The sequence below is a fragment of the Typopeltis vanoorti genome, chromosome 13 (genome assembly GCF_054136105.1).
Source record: "Typopeltis vanoorti isolate ZY-2024b chromosome 13, IOZ_Tvanoo_1.0, whole genome shotgun sequence".
Lineage (NCBI taxonomy): Eukaryota > Metazoa > Arthropoda > Arachnida > Uropygi > Thelyphonidae > Typopeltis > Typopeltis vanoorti.
This window is the reverse complement of record NC_143561.1, coordinates 23,094,555-23,114,421: the sequence shown is the minus strand read 5'-3', so window position 1 is coordinate 23,114,421 and position 19,867 is coordinate 23,094,555. Positions and strand designations below refer to the sequence as shown.

The 19,867-nt window shown below is 35.5% G+C and overlaps 1 protein-coding gene across 1 annotated transcript in view; it reads left to right on the top strand.

Annotated features, from left to right (window-relative positions):
* LOC150099990 (ecdysone receptor-like) overlaps positions 1-19,867 on the top strand; it is a 98,004-nt gene that overhangs the window by 52,244 nt on the left and 25,893 nt on the right. The window contains 3 exon segments of the mRNA XM_090403120.1: positions 555-695; positions 12,113-12,336; positions 18,894-19,049. Of these exon segments, the coding sequence (XP_090259246.1) occupies positions 555-695; positions 12,113-12,336; positions 18,894-19,049 (521 nt within the window).

The following is a 19,867-nucleotide window of genomic DNA, read 5'->3' as shown; positions in this document are numbered from 1 at the left end:
AGTCAGTATGGTTGAGATACATGTAAGGATTTTACAACATTCTTGCAATATACCAAGTCGTGATATTGCCACCATCGCATTAAAAACAACCACAGGAGCTTTTAAAAATAAATAAATAAATACATTTTATTACTTAAGTTTGCTGGTCTGGCAAGTGGTTAGTGTGTACCCTCTCTAAGGCTGCAGGTTTGAATCTCATTGTGGGCATGGATGTTTCTGATTATCTTTGAATGGGAGATGAATTTCATTGCCTGGTATGGGATTATCACTCTGCTTGTTGTAGATGTAAAGTAGCTTGGAAAAGTTCCATGTTTGGTCTCAAGAGCAGGGATTATAGGCTATGTAAAAAAATAAATAAAAAAATACAAAAAATATATAAAATTAATAAAAATATCAAAAAAAATTCTTAGGCTGCCCATGCTATAGATTTACTATGGGTTTACAAAAACCTTTCATGGATGAGAGCCAAAAAAAATACTTTTTTTAGTCCTTAAATGCATAATAATACTCTTACTGAAGTTAATTAACGATGGCCTATTGATGTTTTTTTCCAGGTTTTTTTCGAAGAAGCATTACAAAAAATGCAGTATACCAGTGCAAATATGGCAATAATTGTGAAATTGATATGTATATGAGACGGAAGTGTCAAGAGTGTAGGTTAAAGAAATGCCTAAGTGTTGGAATGAGGCCTGAATGTAAGTTCTGCATAATATTTTATTTATTTATTTTTTTTTTTTACAGTGAGTTACATGGCTAATTGAGAATATTATGAGAAAGGGTGATTATTAGCAAATATTTATTAATTTTTTTTCACATGTCTTAATTTCTTAATATAGTTTACTTCAGTTTTTCAGTAATAGCAAGAATTGTATTTTTGTATATTTTAGGGTGCATTTTCATAAAATTATTTCTGGACTTAAGCTAGATGGATTTTAATGAAATTTGGTATTTGGAATATAAAAATTTATCATACAATTTCAATAATTTTTGTTTCATGCAGGCCATTTGCACAGGTGCAAAAGAAGAAAAATATGTCAAAATTGTAATAACTTTGTTCTGGGTGGAAGTTACTAACATTTTTATGATTTAGGATAGATATATATTGAACAATGTTTCCCAAAAAGTGTGGGGAAAATTTTTTATTATTATTATATTATTATTATTAACACCAATGACAAGATGAACCTGCAGCCTTTTGATTGGAGAGTGGATACACTAGCCACTCGGCTAACCAGGTATGCAGTGCAGTGTACATTTGACCATACATGTACATTGGTTTTCAAGTTCAAGTCAGTTGAAGTTTTTGTTATAACTGGACTGTTATAACATTCAAAATGTTATAATAATTGCTCTTTGCAGGATGGAATTTAAAATTTGGCATTTAGGATCTCTGTTTTAAAATGTATCAAATTTCATGATCTGTTGCTATATAAGAATGCATTTACAAAATACACCATATTATGATGGTCTATAATTATTTCCTTACCTCTTTGGTATGCATGTGTGTTCTTGTTTCTGACAAAGAAAATTTAGCTGTGTTTTATTTATTTATTAATTCATTTTAATTTTAATCTTTATTTTTAGAGCACTTTAGTCACAAATGCTGATTGAACCCATTAGGCTGTTGAATTTTTACTTTGTAATTATAGAAGTTTATGACCCTATTTTGGGGAAACTAATTTGTTGTAACTATTAAGCAAAACTTGAAAAAAGAAACAGTTTACTCTTTGAGTAAACTTAAAATGCATAAATAACAAAAATTAGTATTCACCTGAAATATAGAATAAGAAAAGAAAATATGTACTCATTTTTAACATTCATTAACTTTGTTGCTAGTTGTGAAATAGTTTTTTTTTTTATTTAATTTTTTTTTTGTACTTGAAGAGAAGTGCCTGTGGATTAATATGGTAATCTGTTCTCTCACTTTTGAGAACAGGGTATGGAATAATCAGACCAAGGAAACAAAAATGTTAATGTTACTCACTGACCGTACTAAGACGAGACTTTTCATAAAGCAACACACTATGGGGGTTATGGCTTTGTGATCTCCCCTTCACAAAGCCACATTTCCTCATTTATTTCTATCATTCCTGAATTTGACCATGAACTAATTTTTCCAATACTTTAACAATCTCTCCACAGAAACTGACTCCTCTGTAATTTTCTTGTTTCTTTTATATTGACCACACACACACACACACACACACACACACACATGACAGGTCACAAGACTGATAACATAACAATGCTATATGTGGTTGTGCAGTTAAGGTAAAAGAAGGAATCCATTAACAAGCTTCTTGAAAAGCTGGGAATTGTATTCATTGGGAGAAACAACATGTGGAAGGCTGTTCCAAAGAACAGATCTAGAAGGAGTGAAAGAAGGAAGAAAAAAAATGAATATTGAACATTAGTTCAATATTATTATTATTATTATTCAGGCCTCCATGGAGTCAAAAGCTCATTGCGGTAGGTCCTTTCTAAGAAACACAAAGTCTATCAAGACTCATCGTGGGAGGCCTTCCAAGGAAACACAAAGTCTATCATACCACTCCTTAAACTCATTGACTGTTCTCGCACTCACCACTCTATCAGGCAATGCATTCCATGGTTCAACCACCCTCCATGCAAAGAAACTACTCCTCACCCTATTGCTCACAGTTTCTTTTCATAACTTCCAGGGATGGCCCCTTGTCATCACTCCTTCCTGCTGTTCAACCCAAGTGAAAGAACTCCCCAGTGTCAACCCTGTAACCACCTCTCAACAGTTTAAAAGTCTCAATCATATCACTTCTCCTTCTTCTATCCACCAAACTATGCAGTCCACATTCCCTCAGCCGATCCTCATAACTAACATTGTACAGTCCTGAAACCATCTTTGTTATTTGCCTTTGTACCCTTTACACAGTTAATTGATCCCCTTCAAATCCTGGGGACCAAATCTGAGAGCAATAGTCTAAGTGTGGTCTGATCAGAGTCTTATACAATGGAATGATAACTCTTTTATCTTTGCAGGTCAGTGTCCTTCTCATTATTGCAGCAATCCTCTGTGTAGACTTCACCACCTTTGCAATATGTCCCTTAAATTTCAGGTTTCTATCAATCATCAACCCCAGATCTCATGTCTCCCCTACTTCCTCCAGTATAGCTCCTCCCATAGAGTATGCAGAATCCCATTGATGTGTCCCAAACCTCAAGACCTTACATTTTGCTGCAATAAACTGAAACCCCCATTCATTTGCCCATCTATCTAGCTTATTCAAATCCTCTTGCAGGGCTACCACATCTGCACTATTACTAATAATCCTTCCCAGCTTTGCATCATCTGCAAACAACTGAATATACCCCTGCAATTTACTGACAATGTTATTGATATAAAGGTTAAACATTATAGATCCCACTACCGAGCCCTGTGGGACCCTACTTGTAACCCTCTGCCTCCTTGAAACTGCCCCACCATACATAACTCTCTGATACCTATCGGACAGCCAATCCTGATATGTTTGGGTTGGACTCTGTGTGGATTGACAGGAGCTGCTCTAGTTTTTATATTACTAGGGGAAAGTGGAGGATCTAGTTTGGAGTTAGGAAAGTGTTAGTAGTTGAGCAGGAGACTGTGGATGTAATATGATTATGCAGAATAAGCTGGATGTGAAAGTCATCCCAAGAAGTGAAAATGAACTTGAATAGAAATCAGAACATTATTCAAAGTAAGAGGACGTAAAGTAAAGTAGGATCTTTCTTCCATTTTGGTAACATTGAAATTCACTAAATTATCTTCACTCCATCAGAATAGTGAGGAGATGTTTAAAACATTATTATTATTATTATTATTACATCACATCTCCAGGGAGTTCAAAGACTTATCGATGGAGGGCATCTATTCTACAACTCCTCACTCACTACTCCACCAATCGTCATCATCTAACACCAACGCCATCTACTGCCGACTACCACCACTAGTACTTTCACAGACAATCACAATCATCCATGCCCATGTTGGGATTCGAACCCGCAGCTTTTTGGCTGGAGACCGGATATGCTAACCACTCGGCCAATCAGGTTTGCCATCTTATGGAAGTGGAGCTTCAGTCATTTGGGTTTCTCACATGAAGAAGAATGGAAAGTACTGTCATTAGCAAAACTGTGAATAGGATTTGAAGTTAGATAAACAAAGGCATTGATGTTTAGGAGGAAGAGGTGAGATAGTGATAAAGAAATTTTCTGCATCTGTTTTGGATCCTTTCTTATGTAATGGAATAGTCTTTCCTACTTCCACTCACTTTGGGCCTTGCCTCTGCTGAGATTTAATTTTAATACCTACTCATTGTGCATTGCCTTTATCTTGCACATTCGTGTAATACATGTGCAGCTATTCCATCTAATCTCACTTCTTGCTATATGTATTCAGCTTAAAATTTTGCAATATTCTGTTCCAGATTATCTACTTCTATTTTCACATATATTCCCCTCACTTCCACTATATTATCTTCACCTAGATGATACAACCTGCCAACATGATCACTCAGTGCTAGTCAACTGTTTCTTCTACTCCTGTTACTTTCCTACTATTCTATATTCATTAAAGTTATCTCATCCATAATCATTATTCCTTTTCCTCTCCACATAGCAAAGTAACTTTTTGGAATTCTTTTTGGTCTACTTGGCTAATTTTCTCTCATCATTTGATTTTGCTTTCTTTACTATTCTGGTCACTCTCTTCTAGCCACTGCTTTATATTTCTCATGAACTTGCTCATCACGTTTTTGTTTATTCTTTTTATGCAACTTCTGCTTATTGATGCTACTGATTCATTTAACTCCTGCTTGATTTTTCTAATTCTTGGATTTCTTTAAACACCTCTTTACCGTTTCTTTTGCATTTCTGATGCCATGGTACAATTTTGATGCTTCAAGATGCTTTAAAAGTTTTTCATAATTATATGTGTATAGTTCTCACATACTTAGCCACTTCTGGATTATTGGTTATTTTGGTTAGGGGAAAATTCTCTGATATTCTGAATAGATCCAACATACTTCAACCTTGGGTTCCCTCCATCACATGTTATTTTCAGTAATTATTCCTCAGGAGTTGCAAAAATTCCATTTCCATTCTTTCATGGAACAAACAAGTCTATTTTAACTATAGAGTTAAAATCTTCCATAGTGATTATTGTCCTATTCTTATTTTGCTGATATGTCAATACACTTCATTTACATCTTTTGCACTTTGAAGGCCTTCCAGTTGAATTACCATCTCTCATTAGTTGCATTTCTTCTGCTGTCATCAACAATAAGCCTCCCCACCCCTGCCTATATTGCTCTTGATCCCCTCTTGAAAATACAATATCCATTGCATTCTAACTCCATAGTTTTCTGCTCTGTCATCCAAATCTCACTTAATGTCTGTAATTTTTGGCTAAACTGAATGTCCCATTCCCTCACTTGCTTATTCCTGTTGCTTTTGGCATTTGTAAACATGGACTGCAATAGCCCCTTAAGCTCAGGTATCCTTACATGCATCCATGACATCCTCTTCCACTCATTGTTTTACTACATTCTACATTCATCATGAGGCAAGTAAATGCTGTTCATATTTATTTGCCTCATAAGTGCTTACACCAATACATTCACAATGCTTCCATCCTAATAACTGTACTTTTCCTTGATTCTGGACATCCATTCTCTTAATGACTAATACTCTCACTTAACTACAAATCCATTCAAGTTTTTATTTATTTATTTATTTATTTTTATTTTTTATGTAACTCTCACCCATGAAAGGAAGAAAACATATGGGCTAGAGATTTTATGATTATCATTTTTTTAATTTATATTTTTTTGCATAATCTATAAATCTTGCTCTAAGGACCAAACATTGAACTTTTTCAAGCTACTTCAGACCTCCAATAAGTAGGGTGTAGTCTCATACTGGACAGTGAAATTCATTTCGCACCTAAAAGCAATCACAAAAATCAATGCTCATACTGGAATCCAAACCTGCTGCATGTTGGTTGAAGATTACGCTTCCTAATCATTTGACCAACCAGGTTGTAAAAAAAAGTGCAAAACATCATTTATATATGTGGCTTTTCTCCCATAAATTCACAACATATATCCATAAACTACACACCATTCCTTCTGTGTAACATATGCACTCACTCATTAGCTATTATGACCCTTCTTTTCAGTTTACACCCATCATAAGCAATAATCTTTACTCTCTTTTTCTTTATTTTTTCATTTTTTTTAGTAACTTATTCATAGCCACTCTCATTTTATATGTGTCACTTTTCAAATAATTTGAACCACCCAAAGCGAAAAACTTTTTCTCTTTCTCTGCTTGTATTCTAACAGCATTTGTCATCTTCACTCCTGGAAAGCATTTATCATATGCTTATCAAGCACATTCCCATCATAAAATCACTGTGCCATGATTGAACTTGTTAATGTATTACTTGTTATTGTAAACTTGCCAGATACTCCATTTGAATGCTTTGAGTAGTGCAATATTTGCACTACACAAAGGGATAGTAATGACAATAATAACAATATTTGCAATATTATTATTATTACATGACACCTCCAAGGAGTCCAAAGATTCATTGTGGGAGGGCTGCGTAAAGCATATTATTATTATTATTATTCAGGCCTCCAAGGAGTCAAAAGACTCATCGAGGGAGGTCCTTCCTAAGACATAAAGTCTGTCAAGACTCATCGAGGGGAGATCCCCCCCTGAGAAACACAAAGTTTATCATACCACTCTTTAAAGTCACTGACCGTTCTCGCTCCCACCACTCCATCAGGCAATGCATTCCACGGCTCAACCACCCTCCACACAAAGAAACCACTCCTTACCCTCTTGCTCACAGTTTCCTTTCGTAACTTCCAGGGATGGCCTCTTGTCATCACTCCTTCCCGCTGATCAACCAAGCGAAAGAACTCCCCAGTGTCAACCCTGTAACCACCTCTCAACAGTTTAAAAGTCTCAATCATATCACCTCTCCTTCTTCTATCCGCCAAACTCTGCAGTCCACATTCTCTCAGCCGATCCTCATAACTATCATTGTACAGTCCTGAAACCATTTTGTCATCCGTCTTTGTATCCTTTCCACAGTTAATTTATCCCCTTCAAATCCTGGGGACCAAATCTGAGAACAATAGTCCAAGTGTGGTCTGATCAGAGACTTATACAACGGAATGATAACCCTCTTATCTCTGCAGGTCAGTGTCCTTCTCATAATAGCAGCAATCCTCTGTGTTACCTTCACCACCTTTGCAATATGTCCCCTAAACTTCAGGTTTCTATCAATCATCAACCCCAGATCTCTTGTCTCCCCTACTTCCTCCAGTATAACTCCTCCCATAGAGTATGCAGCATCCCATCGATGTTTCCCAAACCTCAAGACCTTACATTTTGTTGCAATAAACTGAAAACCCCCATTCATTTGCCCATCTATCTAGCTTATTTAAATCCTCTTGCAGGGCTACCACATCTGCGCTATTACTAATAATCCTTCCCAGCTTCGCATCATCCGCAAACAACTGAATATCCCCCTGCAATCCACTGGCTATGTCATTGATATAAAGGTTAAACAATATAGGTCCTAGTACTGAGCCCTGTGGGACCCCACTTGTAACCCTCTGCCTCCTGGAAACTGCTCCACCATACACAACTCTCTGATACCTATCAGACAGCCAATCCTGAATCCAGTTGACCAATCTGACATCCAGACCCATGTGCTGCAACTTAAATATCAGCTTATCATGTGGCACCCTGTCAAATGCCTTCGCCAAGTCTAAGAAAATTGCAGTATATGCCTTTCCCTCATCTAATGCTCTTGTAACTTTATTATAAAAGGCTAGCATATTGCTAAAACATATGTAGCATGAACTTCTCCACTTAAGGGAATAACACTGAATTAACTCCCCCCCCCCACTCCCAGAGGACACCTTGTTAGGATATTAGTTCCTTTTCAGTTACAATTAGAATTCTTTCTATAACATCCTATTGAGTGCTGTGTATCTTCCACATTATAGTTTGTGTTCTGATGATTCTGATTAGAAAACCAGTGAAATATTAACAAGTTCAATACATTAATTAATCATTGTCTCTTCTTCTGGTGTTGTTTATACCATGAAGCACTGTTATGAAAAAAAGAAAAGAAATTGCCAGTGTGTTTAAGTTGTCCTGCCCTGTATTACCTTTAACTATTGTCCTCTCCAGTTTTGCATCATCAATAAACAATCAGATATATCCCTCTCTCCCTTCAAATTATTTTTACATCTTTAATATAGGGTAGCTCATAAGTCATGCTCATTAGTTATGATCACATAAGTGCCTTCTGTTTTCAGCTTCACAAATATGGGTCCTTTCTACTGTTTCATGACTTATGGGCCACCCTGTATAAAAATTAAACAGCAGTGGCAGTCTACTAGCCATCGATATTCTCCTAGATTTAAAAAGCAATCCTGAAAGTCAGAGTTATTATAAGATCTCATATTGGAAATAAAGTTCTTGTGAATGGGATTTGCTATGTTGTAAAATTCCTTAAGCACAGATTAATATGGTCTTTCCAGCAACAAAACTTTTCCTTTTCTGATGGCAACACATGAATTATTTTGTCTGTTGGCCTTTCAGCTTTATATAGAAAGAACCTCAAAGAAATACAAAGAACCTCAGAAAGTGCAAATGACATTAAGAGGGCCAAAGTAATGATGTTCAATTGCTGATTGATGCTACTTTTGTAGTCCTTTATGAGTTTACTATAATGAATAGGTGAGGCTAACTGAAAGCTATAAGAAAGCTTTCAGTTAGCCTCACCTATTCATGTTGCATTTCATCCATCTGTTGTACAATAATCTTCCTTGTGGAATTGACAAAGTCTCTAATTGAGGTATATCCATTTCATTTGACCAACTCTTGTCACTTTATCACAAAATATAAGCAGATTGCTAAGGCAATTTATCATGTTTTAAAAAAAAGTCATAAAGTTAATCTTACTACTTTCTTATACCTTTTAATCATATCTCCATCCACCCATTTCTACATATGGGATTTTAACTAACTTCTTAAGAAACTTAATTCAAAAATACTACTTTGCCTATAATGAATAGTATCTGTCATGATCCTATCCTTGTGCAAGACAACTATTTTGTCCTCCTTCAGGAAGATTTTATTATTATTATTATTATTATTATTATTATCCAGGTCTCCATGGAGTCAAAAGACTCATCGTGGGAGGTCGTTTTTAGGAAATACAAAGTCTATCATACCACTCCTTGAACCCATTAACCGTCCCCACTCCAACCACTCTCTCAGGTAATGAATTCCAAGGTTCAGCCACCCTCCACACAAAGAAACCACTCCTCACCCTCTTGCGCACAGCCTCCTTTCATAACTTCCAGGAATGGCCCCTTGTCATCGCTCCTTCCCGCCATTTCACCAAGTGAGAGAACTCTTCAATGTCTACCCTGTAACTGCCTCTCAACAGTTTAAAAGTTTCAATCATATCACCTCTCCTTCTTCTCTCCACCAAACACTGCAGTCCACATTCCCTCAGTCAATCCTCATAACTCATATCGTACAGTCCTGAAACCATCTTTGTTATCCACCTCTGTACCCTTTCCACAGTCAATTTATCCCCTTCAAATCCTGGGGACCAAATCTGAGAACAGTAGTCTAAGTGTGGTCTTATACAACAGAATGATGACTCTTTTATCTCTGCAGGTAGCATCCTTCTCAGTATTGCAGCAATCCTCTGAGTTACCCTCACCACCTTTGCAATATGCTCCCTGAATTTCAGTTTTCTATTTTCTATCTCAATCATCACCCCCAATTCTCTTGTCTCCCCTACCTCCTCCAGTACAGCTCCTCCAATTGAGTATGCATCCTCCCATCGATGGATCCCAAACCTCAAGACTTTATATTTTGCTGCATTGAACCTATAACCCCATTTATTTGCAATGTTATTTCCTTTATAAAGGAAGGACATTGCTTGTGAGGGATGGGTGTGAAGATATCCTGCTTTATTCAGGTTTAAATGAAATCTCCTTGTTGGAGAGGGCATTACCAGTTGCACATTCTTTCTGTAGCATCCATTACTGTTCTACCATGTTTTATCATAACTATTCTTCTATGATTGATCTTCTTTTTACTTACAACAGTGCAAACTAATTTTGTCGGATTTCCTCTTGCTTTTTGTAATCTGATTTTGTCCTCCTTACTATGTCAACATCACTCTCCTAACCTGGGCTTTTATAACACTCATGAAGCTGTCATCATACTTCTTCCAATATTCCATTCACAATATTTTATTTTTATACAGCTCATCATGCATGAAGATTTTACTCATCCACATTAGATTTATATTCCTAACTGTGGTACTGCTTTTTTCAGACACCAACAGACTCTACTCACTTCTTTATCTTGCAGTTTTTAATGTTATTTAAGTTTATTATAATTTTCTCTTGTTTCACATATGTTCTTTTTTTTTTTTTAATTGGAGCTTCTCCATCTAGCCACTTCCAAGTTGGTCTTCATGTTTACTTTTTGACATTTGGAAGCAAGGTATCCATCTCATTTATGGATTTAAGCTTATTTGCTTAGAAAGCTCATAGTTCTCTTCTCTAATCCTCCAATCTACAACACTCAGCTATGTATTTTGAATTGTTGGCTTTTATCTTGCATCAGATCCAGTGATGAGCTATGGAAATTTTAACAAAAAAAAAAAAAAAAAAGCCATATTTCACACAAAAACTTTTATTAATACAGTGTACAAATTCCAATCAAAAAGTATGAGAGGACAATCAACCTCTAAAGGCTATCATTTTTAAACAAATATTTCATGATCTAAACATGAAATATTTGCACACAATCAACTGTGTTAATTTATCTTACATAAGAAAAACATTTTTTAACTATCAAAAAATATAATAAGAATGAAATCGTTTATAATCTTTTAGAAAACATTTGATTGGCTGGTTTTACCATACAATTGACTACCAGAAGGGAGAAGGGTAAAGATAGCACATGCGCTTATTTTATTTTCAAACTCGGGCGCATTTGTTATAGAGGATTTGAAACAATAATTCCAAATAATCTATTCACTGCCAAATAGACTAATTTTTGTTAGGTTACCGTATGAGTTTGTCGCTTAATATGTTTCAAAATAATTTTTTTTAAAATAAAAATGTAAACAAGAAGAACAAGGGGCTTGCAAATTTGAGAAAAATTTAACAAAGGGCTCACAACGAGCCCCTTATAGCTCACCACTGATCAGATCTATTTCTGGTTTGATTCTACATTATTATTCTGGGTCTCTAGTCTAGTTGGATTTAATTGCTATGCTGTCATTTGTACTATTTCTACTTTTCTATTCATTCTCTTTGTTTTTCCCTGGGGTAGAACAAGGGAAAATGCCTAGAATCTGTATAAGGAGGGTGTGAGCAAGGACATAAGGAGGAGGTTCTTTGCATGGAGAGTGGTTGGTGAGTGGAATGCATTACCTGATATTGTGGTGAATGTAGATACATTGAATGAGTTTAAAGTACAGTTTGATGGGGTTTGTGTGTAACAGTATGTGCCTCTTATGATGAGTCTTTTAATCCATGGAGGTCTAGTGTTAATAATAATAATATATCATACGTACATACATTCTATTTTGACAAGGATGTCCTCTATGGGATATCCTTGTTTGTTTTAGCACTTTGGTGACGTAGCAGAATGTGATATACTATTGCCTGCACAAGAATGGTGAAGATATTTATGTCCAAAGAAATTTATTCTGTCTTACATTTTTTCTGCTCTTGCAGAACCTTACCAGTGTTTGAACTCACTTTAAATAATCAGGTTAAAGGTAATGAAAAAAAAAAATTCCCCTTCCAAAGTATTCTTCATATCCTGTATTGGTGTAGTCTTTTGGTACTAAAAAAAATGATGTACCTATAATAATAATACTTATTATTATATGGTATCTCCATAGAGTCTGAAGACTCATTGTAGGAGATCCACACTGACTAAATCATGTAGTATCTAATAGGCAGAGTTTAAGAAAAATGTATATCCTGCAAAATTCTTTCAAAAAATATGATTTTATAATAATTATTTACAGGTGTAGTTCCAGAATACCAGTGTGCCATTAAGAGGGAATCTAAAAAGGCCCAAAAAGAAAAAGATAAACCTAACAGTACAACAAGGGACAGTGGATCAGATAAAGAAGAAAAGATACCTGGTTCACGATCACTGACCACTGCTCAAGAAGATCTGATTAACAAACTAGTCTACTTCCAGGAGGAATTTGAGTCCCCATCAGAGGAAGATTTTAAGAAGATTACTGTAAGTTAATCCCCCCCCCTCTTTCTCTTACACATTTATATACATGTACCAAATATATGCATGCACATATTGGATATGACAGTATTCATTATTAATAATTTATATTTAACCCTCAAACCAGCTAGGACGTATATATATACGTCCAGCTAAATCTGGATACGATTCAATACACTTGTTGAAAGAACATGGATAAGAAGTGCAGTTTGGCTGTTCTGTCCTTTAGAGGGTGTGATAATCCTTCACGCTGTAGAGAACGCTTAACCAGATTATCTCACGAAGCTGAGTCTCAGTTCTCTATAACGAGGAACGCAGTTCCTTGTTTTATGCTGGGCAACTGGACTCAGTTTTATTATTATTATTACGGGTGACTCCAAGGAGTCCTTAGACTCATCAAGGGAGGCCCTAAATATCATGTCCATCACAACTATTTGACATTCACACAGTATCTATCATAATTTGCCTTGAACGCATTCACTGTCATAGCACCCACAACAGACTCTGGCAGCTTATTCCACTCATTCACCACTCTAAAAGTAAAAAACCTAGCTCTAACACCCTTACTAACCACACTCTTGCCCAGATTCCATAGATGTCCCCTAGTCCTCCCACCACCAGTCCTGTTCTCAAAAATATCCTCTGAATTAATCCTATAGAAACCCTTCAGCAATTTGAATGTCTCAATCATATCTCCCCTTTTCTGCCTATCAACCAATTTCTGCATTCCAGAAATCTTCACCCTGTTCTCATAAGGTTCATTCCATAGACCTGCTATCATCTTGGTCACTTGCCTCTGGATCCTCTCAACCTCCTCCCCCATCAAGAAGAAACCTAGGTGACAAATCTGGGCACAGTAGTCGAGATGGGGTCTTATCAAGGCTCAATGCAGAGGAACAATAACTTGCTTGTCTCTGCTCGTCAAAGTATTCTTCAGCATCCAAGTGATTTGATGAGCTGATTTAGCCACTTTTGCAATGTGCCCCCTAAACTTCAACTCCCTATCCACCAATACTCCCAAGTTCCTGGCCTTATCAATCTCCTGGATTACAGTTCCACCAATGTGATATACTGCTGCTAATCTTTTCACCCCAAAATTCATAACCTTACATTTTGCCACATTAAATTGACATCCATTCTCCTTAGCCCAGACCTCCAATCTATCCAAATCATCCTGCAAATTTTGACATCTTCTGCATTTACTATTGCCCTACCCAACTTTGCATCATCAGCGAAAAAATGAACCGTTCCTCTCAGATCCTTCCCTATATCGTTAATGAAAAAATTAAACAGCAGTGGTCCATGAACCAAGAACATATTAGAGAGACTAAAATATAGAAATTAATTTTATTTTCTCCTTTTATTGTGCAGGTTTAAAATTCCAGGATAAAATATAAATCCTTGCATACTTTCTTCACTTAAATATTGCATTACCTTGGAGAACCAATGTTTAATATTTTTGTGCTAATTTTGTCTAATCGCTTACTTAACAGAACATTCTTTTTCGAAGAAATTAATTCACAATAATTATTTGAAATATTATGTTTAAAAAATTTAAAAAAAACCGCTGCCGACGTTCTAGATTATATTATCTTTGTTGAAAATCATATTTTGAAGAATAATTCAGATTTCCTGAAGGAAATCTGTGAATTATTCTTAGACGACGTTTTCATAGAGAGTAATATACAATTCTTTAATCATATCACTAAGTTATTTTCAAAATATCGTAATCTACTGTTCTTTGCACTTTCAACTTGTTGGTTTCCCTGTATAATTGGTCTTTACAAAATGAAATAAACAGTTATTATTTAAATTCATATGTATATATTTTCTGCTAGTTTATATATTTTGCTCCAATTTTAAAGTAAGCGATACGTTTGCGTATATTCTTTGATACAAAATATGTATCTGTGCATGCATCAAACGTGAAATTTCATATTTTCACAATAGAAATGAACTTTATTTCGTCTTTGATGGTTTTACCCCCCCCCTCCTGCTGCAACACTACCACACACCCGAAAACTGTTATGAAACATAGGTACAGTTTTTATTTAATTCCTTATTTTTCCATAGTAATTTTTCCACATAACGTTTAATTTTTCTGCACAGAAATTAGGTTTTGATTCTTATAAATTAGCAAGTTATAAATCTAGAAAGTAAACATATTATTTCCTGATTATTATAAATCAGGAAGTTATGTGATATTGGGTAATAGCAGAAATTAATGTTAAAAACACTGTCATCCTACAAATGCAATATCAGAATAATATGTTTCGAATGTCTCCTAATCAATCAGAAAGATAGAAAAGCAACACAAGGAATTTCTGCCTGTAAAATATTCAGTTATTGCATGAGGCACTTTAGTGTGCTACCTGCTGGACATATTCTTTTGACCTGGTTCCCAGTGGTGGTGGTGGTGGGGGGGTCAGTAATCTCCTTTAGCTTATGCATATGCTCCTTCTTCAGCAAGCAGGAAAGCAAGCAATCCTTTACAACTTCTGAGGTTGAACGCTGCTAACTCCAACCAATATCCCTAGAATATACCAGCCACAGCTAATAAAAAAAAAACCTCAATGCAAATGCTATGTATGCAAAAAAAACAATATCAAAAGGGAGACAACAATCTGGTGCCCTGAATGTAAAACTGCTTCGTATGTATACCCTTGCTTTAGAGTATTCCATACTATTCAAGATTTTTAAATTCTGAACAGTACGAAAACAAAAATGTTTGTTTTCAGGGCCATCAAAACAGTCCTTTTCAGGACTACAAATATTGATAGAGAGATGCCTGATTGTACTGTTTCCATTTCATCTTGAAGGCGAATTTTTTAAGTTATTTTTATAACACAATATATTATTCTTTCGAAATGTCTAATAGTATATTTATGAAGGAATAGAATATCAATAAAAAAGCAGGTGCCCTTCACACTTGTTTAGGGTGTTCCATACTGTTCAACATCTATAAATTTTGAACAGTAAAATCAAAAATGTTTCTTTTCAGGACTACAAATATTGTTCGAGAGATGCCTGTCTGTACTATTTCCATTTCATCTTTCAAGTAAATTATTTCACCAAAAAATGAAAAATATAAATAATAAAATAAAATAAATAATTAAAATCTATAAATAATAACGTGAACGTTTTCCCCTTGCCAACACACTACTACACACAGCATTAATGTGATATAAGTTTTAAATTTCTTGCGTGGGACATATATATATATTAAGGTTACCAAGTAATTTTATAAGCTTGGTTATTTAACTCCTAATCCCAAGTATGCAAACAATTAAGTTTGCTCCTGAAACATAGTTCAAGTCTAAAGATGGTACAACACCAGGGCAACTCAAAGGTGGGTAAAGCTCTGATCACTATTCTTAGTATTTTCCTATAATGTAAAGCACATCTCACTAAAAGATGTATACTGCAATACATTATGGATGGGGTCACTACCCAGACCGGTTTCAACCTTTTTTGAGGTCTCCTCAGTGAGTAGCTAGCCAGCCCTAAATACCAATGTTTAGTAATACAGAGCCTTATCAACTTTACCTATAGAAGTTGCTACAAGGTGTTTTTATTTTTAATAAGAATCTCTGGAGGAGATATAGATGTAATTAATTTTTTAACAAAAAATTAATTACATTTTTTGTAATTAATTTTTTACATTAAGTAACCCTAATATACAGTATCTTGGGGATACTGTATATTAGGATTACCAAGTAATTTTATAAGCTTGGTTATTTAACTCCTAATCCCAAGTATGCAAACAATTAAGTTTGTGCCTGAAACATAGTTCAAGTCTAAAGATGGTACAACACCAGGGCAATTCATTGTAAAGGTGGGTAAAGCTCTGATCACTATTCTTAGTATTTTCCCATAATGTAAAGCACATCTCACTAAAAGATGTATACTGCAATAATGAAACATAGGTACAGTTTTTATTTAATTCCTTATTTTTCCATAGTAATTTTTCCACATAACGTTTCATTTTTCTGCACAGAAATTAGGTTTTGATTCTTATAAATTAGCAAGTTATAAATCAGAAAGTAAACATATTATTTCCTGATTATTATAAATCAGGAAGTTATGTGATATTGGGTAATAGCAGAAATTAATATTAAAAACACTGTCATCCTACAAATGCAATATCAGAATAATATGTTTCAAATGTCTCCTAATCAATCAGAAAGATAGAAAAGCAACATAAGGAATTTCTGCCTGTAAAATATTCAGTTATTGCATGAGGCACTTTAGTGTGCTACCTGCTGGACATATTCTTTTGACCTGGTTCCCAGTGGTGGTGGGGGGGGGGGTCAGTAATCTCCTTTAGCTTATGCATATGCTCCTTCTTCAGCAAGCAGGAAAGCAGGCAATCCTTTGCAACTTCTGAGGTTGAATGAATGCTGCTAACTCCAACCAATATCCCTAGAATATACCAGCCACAGCTAATAAAAAAAAACCTCAACGCAGGGGTCACTACCCAGACCAGTTTCAACCATTTTTGAGGTTTCCACAGTGAGTAGCTAGACCCTAAATACCAAGGTTTAGTAACCTTGGTATTTAGGGTCTAAATAACCAAGGTTACTGAAGGTTTAAATAACCAAGTTTTAAGGTTTAAATAACCAAGCTTATAAAATTACTTGGTAACCCTAATATACAGTATCCCCAGGTTAAAAAATTAATTACATCTATATCTCCTCCAGAGATTCTTATTAAAAATAAAAACACCTTGTAGCAACTTCTATAGGTAAAGTTGATAAGGCTCTGTATTACTAAACCTTGGTCAGAGCCTCAATAACACCTTATCCCTACACTGTCCTCTACAAATAACGGGGAAGATGAAAAGCATTCTTGCTTCGCCCTTTAAGCCAGTCCTTATAAGGACCTTGGTATTTAGGGTCTAGCTACTCACTGAGGAGACCTCAAAAAAGGTTGAAACCAGTCTGGGTAGTGACCCCACCCATAATGTATTGCAGTATACATCTTTTAGTGAGATGTGCTTTACATTATGGGAAAATACTAAGAATAGTGATCAGAGCTTTATCCACCTTTACAATGAGTTGCCTGGTGTTGTACCATCTTTAGATTTGAACTATGTTTCAGGCGCAAACTTAATTATTTGCATACTTGGGATTAGGAGTTAAATAACCAAGCTTATAAAATTACTTGGTAACCCTAATATACAGTATCTCCAAGTTAAAAAATTAATTACATATATATATATATAATACTAAATTTCATCTTGAAGGCGAATTTTTTAAGTTATTTTTATAACACAATAATATATTGTTCTTTCGAAATGTCTAATAGTATATTTACTATGTATCCAACTTTCACTATCATTCTTCTCACTTTCACTCTCATTTATATTTCTTTGTTTCCGTACTTTCGGACTAACATGCGTCCAACTTTTGCTATCATTCTTCTCACTTTTACTGTCATTCATCTTTCTTTGGTTCAGTACTTTCATTCCAACATGCATCCAACTTTTGCCATCATTCATTCTTTTTTCGCTATCATTTATTCTTTCGATTTTTTTTACTTGTGATTTCTGCATCACGCCATTTCTACTTTCATTTGTTCTCTCAATTTCATTTCTTTCCGCCTCACTTTTGTCCCTTTTAACATCCGTTACGGTTGTCAAATCGCTCTTTTTCTTTTTTTTTTTCGCTCTCTTTCTCACCATCCTTCTCTTTCAAACGTGCACTCGCGACACAATCGGTACTAGCACTTTCTGTCATCAATTTCATATTCACATTCATCAGTTCCTCGTTCAGGTCACACTTCGAACACACCCTTCTTCCATCCACACTAAACATCCACAAATCATTTATGTAATCGAAGGAATACATATAACAGACCTCACACTTAACGAAACGACTGAAATCTAAATTAAAATCATGGAATGACAATGCCGCCGCCATTTTTTTTTTTTTTTTTTTTTTCACAGGTTACTAGGTCTAATAATAAAGATCTCGTAATTTAGTTTAGGCAAGAAAAAACCCCCACACTAATAATATCGGTAGCGTACTACGTTTACAGCTGCTCTTACTTAAACAATTACGCATATATACTTAATTATTCCTAGCAAAACTTATCTGCAATCCCATAATGCCCTTCCCATAATGCTATGCATTATGGGAAGGGCTATTACCCAGACAAGTATTGACCTTTGTTTGTCAAGAGAGAATACACACTGAAGATACTTCATGTATAAACATTGTTTGCTTACACTTGGATAAAGGACCAAGAATATAATTTCTTGGCATCTTTAATTTATAGAATACAGTTTGATTGGTTTAAGGCCTGAACTGCCAGGCCCATCTATGTTTGATCAGCATCTAAGTGGATACCTAATAATAACAATAATTCTTTTTTTGTAATGTGCCCCTCATTTGTAAAATCGAAGATTATGTCATGTGTTTAGAATTTATTGATGACCTATTCAATTAATTCATTAATTTTCATATGAACCACATTTATGAGGTTATTGAAAATGCACTAATTACAAAAGTTACTTGTTTTTATTTATAAAATTTTCAAGATTAAACTGTTTTTGTTTTCAGGCATTTCCTCTTGGAGACAGTGAAGAGGACTGCCTCAAGAGATTTCAGCACATCACAGAAATCACAATCCTTACTGTGCAGCTCATAGTGGAATTCTCAAAACGGGTTCCTGGATTTGACACCCTGCAAAGAGAAGACCAGATAACACTGTTAAAGGTAATTTTAAAGCATGTTTTCTCTGAGGATCTATTTTAATTCTTATATAATTATTTATTCTTATAATTCTTATATATGGTTAGCAGGAGCGTTAGAGCTAGGTTTTTTACTTGGAGAGTGGTGAATGAGTGGAATAAGCTGCCAGAGTCTGTTGTGGGAGCTATGACCGTGAATGAGTTCAGGCGAGGTAGGATAGATTATTATTATTATTATTTATTATTATTATTCAGGCCTCCATGGAGTCAAAAGACTCATCGTGGGAGGTCCTTCCTAAGAACATAAAGTCTGTCAAGACTCATCGAGGGGAGGTCCCCCCCCCTAAGAAACACAAAGTCTATCATACCACTCCTTAAACTCATTGACTGTTCTCGCTCTCACCACTCCATCAGGCAATGCATTCCACGGCTCAACCACCCTCCACACAAAGAAACCACTCCTTACCCTCTTGCTCACAGTTTCCTTTCGTAACTTCCAGGGATGGCCTCTTGTCATCACTCCTTCCCGCTGATCAACCAAGCGAAAGAACTCCCCAGTGTCAACCCTGTAACCACCTCTCAACAGTTTAAAAGTCTCAATCATATCACCTCTCCTTCTTCTATCCGCCAAACTCTGCAGTCCACATTCTCTCAGCCGATCCTCATAACTATCATTGTACAGTCCTGAAACCATTTTGTCATCCGTCTTTGTATCCTTTCCACAGTTAATTGATCCCCTTCAAATCCTGGGGACCAAATCTGAGAACAATAGTCCAAGTGTGGTCTGATCAGAGACTTATACAACGGAATGATAACCCTCTTATCTCTGCAGGTCAGTGTCCT